Raw genomic sequence first — 3,379 nt, 5'->3', positions numbered from 1 at the left:
AGGCACTGGAAGGGGCTCTGAGGTCTCCCTGGAGCCTTCTCTTCTCCAGGCTGAACACCCCCAGCTCTCCCAGCCTGGCTCCAGGGCTGTGACTCACTCTCCAGTACTCTACAGTTCAATGTCATGTCTCCCCGTTGCCTGCCTCATTTTGAGGACCAGGATCCCTCACCTTTTCAGCCTCTCTTCCTGCAGAAACCACTGCCAATCTCCCATGTCTCACAGCACCTTTGCTTGTGCCTCTACACCCTTCCTGCCAGGGGTGCACACACAGTCAGACCACAGCCCATGCCCTGGCTGTTCTGGCATGAGCAGCTCTGGGTTTTGTCTCCACTGTGCAAACAGATCACATTCCCAGGCACTGCTCCCCTGCTTCTTAAACAGACAGAGGATCCTCCCTGCTCACAGGCTCCCTGGGTACCTCAACACAGGCTGGGAAAGCACTCTGAAACCCTGAAGGCAGCAGATCAGTGAGGTCACTACACCTGGCAAGGGTTTCACATCACTTTAGGACTTCTCAAAGCTTCTATAAGGCTTCTGCAAGAGCGGCTCCAGCCTGCTCATCCCTGTATCACCCACTGGCCTACACCAAATGCTCCTCCTTGCATTTTACCTCACCCTCCTGCTACTCAGACTGCCCAGAGTGCATGTTTCTCCTTCATTTCCATTAGCTGAAGTCATTTTGGAGAATTAATCTTGTGTTCAGTAGCTCTGGGAAGCTACTGCCATGAAGGCAAACCCCACAAGTGTCTAAAAAAGACTCCAGAGAAGGGAGGGCCGTGGGCACAGGATCTTGAGGCATCACTGTGCATTTTGGTGGTTTCTCACTCTGATGGCAGCTGAAGCTGTCCTGCCCACGGTCAGGCCCTGCCATGAATCACGGTGTGGAACACGTCCAGCAGAGGGGAAAAAAAGAGATACTTTTTTCAACCAAATGAGCTCTTCCTGTGAGCTTGCACAAGGCAAATTATGGGAACAAGGTGCATAAGCTGATCCTGCTAGTGAAGGAACACGCTGGAATCCCAGCTAAAGGCATCCAGGTGCTTCGGAAGTGTCACCTGGCATGAATTCTTCCTGAATGTCTGAGCATGCTTTTGGCATGGCTGGGAGCTGTTCTAAACCCCTAACAGCTCCCAGAAACTACTCAGGGACCTTTAGATCAAAACCAAATGCCTTAACCACCCTCTACACCATAATCAGCAGCTAGTACAACATATTAGAAACCGATAAAAGTTAATAAACAAAGCTTTAAAATTGGACTTACTGCCATAAAATTCTGAGGCAAAGCAGTGGGATTTTTCTATTTGACACAGACTGAATTCTGGGATGATATTTAGTTTCATGTTTCCACTCAGCAAGGTCCAACAAAAACTGATTTATAAAAGTACATGATGGGATCACTTTCTTGAGGTTTCTTCTTTCTTTTTTCCTCTAAGTGAACCTTTAAGCATCTTTTCAAGTTATTTACAGGAGTTTTAAACTCTAACCAAAGAACTTTAAATATGGGGCCACTTATTAAATCCCACTGACCTGAAATCTCACTGGCATTCAGCTAAATTAACTAAGGCAAGGTGCTGAAAGAGCTGAGAAACTTAAGTTACTTCATGTAACTAAAAATCTGTTTCTCAGTTCTTGTGAAGGGAATTTGGGGGAGTTTAAACCTGTCATTAATGTCACATAATATTCCAACATGAGGAAAGGAAATGTCTTTTTCGCATCCTGCCTTTAGTGTAAGAGCTGTTCTTTCCTACTAGTGATTTCAAGAAATAAAAAAAAATCCCGCCCTTGGATAGGTTTTGTCACACATAAGAACTCTAAGCCCATGCAATGCACACACAGTTTCTCCTTTGCCTGAGGTGGAAGGGAGGAACGGGTCTGTGAAGTCAACTGAGACTCCTGTGCTGCGTTTCCCCTGGATCCCACCCCATCCACCTGCCACTAATTTCCCATTTGGAGACATTTCTCCCTCAAATCAAGGAGCCAACCATGTGATTTTGCTCTTCAACTTACCGACTGTAAGGAAGGCTCTGGCCACGGCAGAGCCGTGCTCGTTGGTGGCGTCACACCTGTACTCCCCGGCACGCTCTGGAGTCACATTCCTCAGGTGCAGGGAACTCCAGCCCACCTGGGACACAGGGGGACAGGTGGGCTCTGCCCCTGCTGGGGGAGGGCTCTGTGGGTTGGGATGAAGCTCCTGGGTAGGGTGGCTGGGCACGAGGCCTCGGCTGTCGTACCAGCGGATCAGGGGCACGGGCAGGCCAGTGGCGTTGCAGGACAGGGTGATGTCCCCACCATCCACCACAGTGCTGCTCACCGGGGAAGAGACTATGACAGGGACAGAGCCTTTGCCTGGGGAAATACAGACAATGAATTTGGCTAGGAAATATGCCACTTAACACCGAGGTCAGTCAGCACAATTAAAGAAGTGAGGTGTGGTTCTTTTGAATCGTTGTAACACTTATTTCTTCTCTACTCAACCTCTCCAGACATCCCTGCCAGACTGAAGGGATCAACTGAGACTTGTGCTTAGAGGAGTCTGATAGAAACCTCCACTCGAACCACACTTCACATTCTCTAAACGATGAAGACTGTGAGGAACACAGCACAGATAGGACTGGCTTAGTTCACTCCACAGGCCAAGAAATCCCTGCTCAGCCAGTCTGTGCACAGTGCACACCACTGGTACAGAGAAGGTTCAAAGCTTCAACTACACACAGCGAGAGAGCAGGGACACGGACAGCCTAGCCAACATGCACAGACCGAGTTCTTTGGGTACTGGAAAATATCTTTGACTGAAAAGTGCTCAAAAAGACCACTGGTATCTGATCCTGCCAGTCTGACAGAGGGGAAGTGTGCATTAACCCCAAACCTGATAATCATTTTGTAAACTTGGGTATGGAACAGGCATTACTACTCATCAGCCTGCTAAGAGTACCAGCTCACCCAGCGCAACAGGACCCTGATTCTATTTAAGCACAAATCATGTCAAAGCCAATCATAAGCTGATTTAATTGTAGCTGGCAACCTCAGTTTTAAGTATCAAATAACCACACTACCCCAGAAATCCCTTCATCTCTTAAAATCCGACTGAAAGCACCTTCTTTGAAAGACCTGTGGTCAGAAACAAATTAGTACTTAATCTAGGGGGGGAAAAAAAGCACAAAACAGAATAAAGCCTCAAGTGCAAATGCTTGATTTGAGTTCTTGCGTGCTGCGCTTGCTCCTACCCGGCTGCACACGGAGTCTCCCCGTGGACTGCACGAAGCCAATCCCGTTGTCTGCCACGCACTGGTACATGCCGGAGTCCTCGGGGGTGACGCCGCAGATGCGCAGGCGATTGCCTGCGTGCCGGTGCCGCGCGGAGAGCTGCAGGGGAGCCGCA

General features: G+C 49.0%; 1 protein-coding gene across 1 annotated transcript in view; it reads right to left on the bottom strand.

The window, feature by feature from the left end:
* Nucleotides 1-3,379, bottom strand: part of CDON (cell adhesion associated, oncogene regulated) — a 37,268-nt gene that overhangs the window by 26,799 nt on the left and 7,090 nt on the right. Inside the window, 2 exon segments of the mRNA XM_009080653.1 lie at nt 2,008-2,346; nt 3,225-3,379. The exon segment at nt 3,225-3,379 is cut by the window's right edge and continues 17 nt beyond it. Coding sequence (XP_009078901.1) covers nt 2,008-2,346; nt 3,225-3,379 — 494 coding nt within the window.

This window comes from Acanthisitta chloris, unplaced genomic scaffold, assembly GCF_000695815.1.
Source record: "Acanthisitta chloris isolate BGI_N310 unplaced genomic scaffold, ASM69581v1 scaffold8748, whole genome shotgun sequence".
Classification (NCBI taxonomy): domain Eukaryota; kingdom Metazoa; phylum Chordata; class Aves; order Passeriformes; family Acanthisittidae; genus Acanthisitta; species Acanthisitta chloris.
The sequence above is the reverse complement of the archived record's forward strand: the minus strand, read 5'-3'. Positions and strand labels throughout refer to the sequence as shown.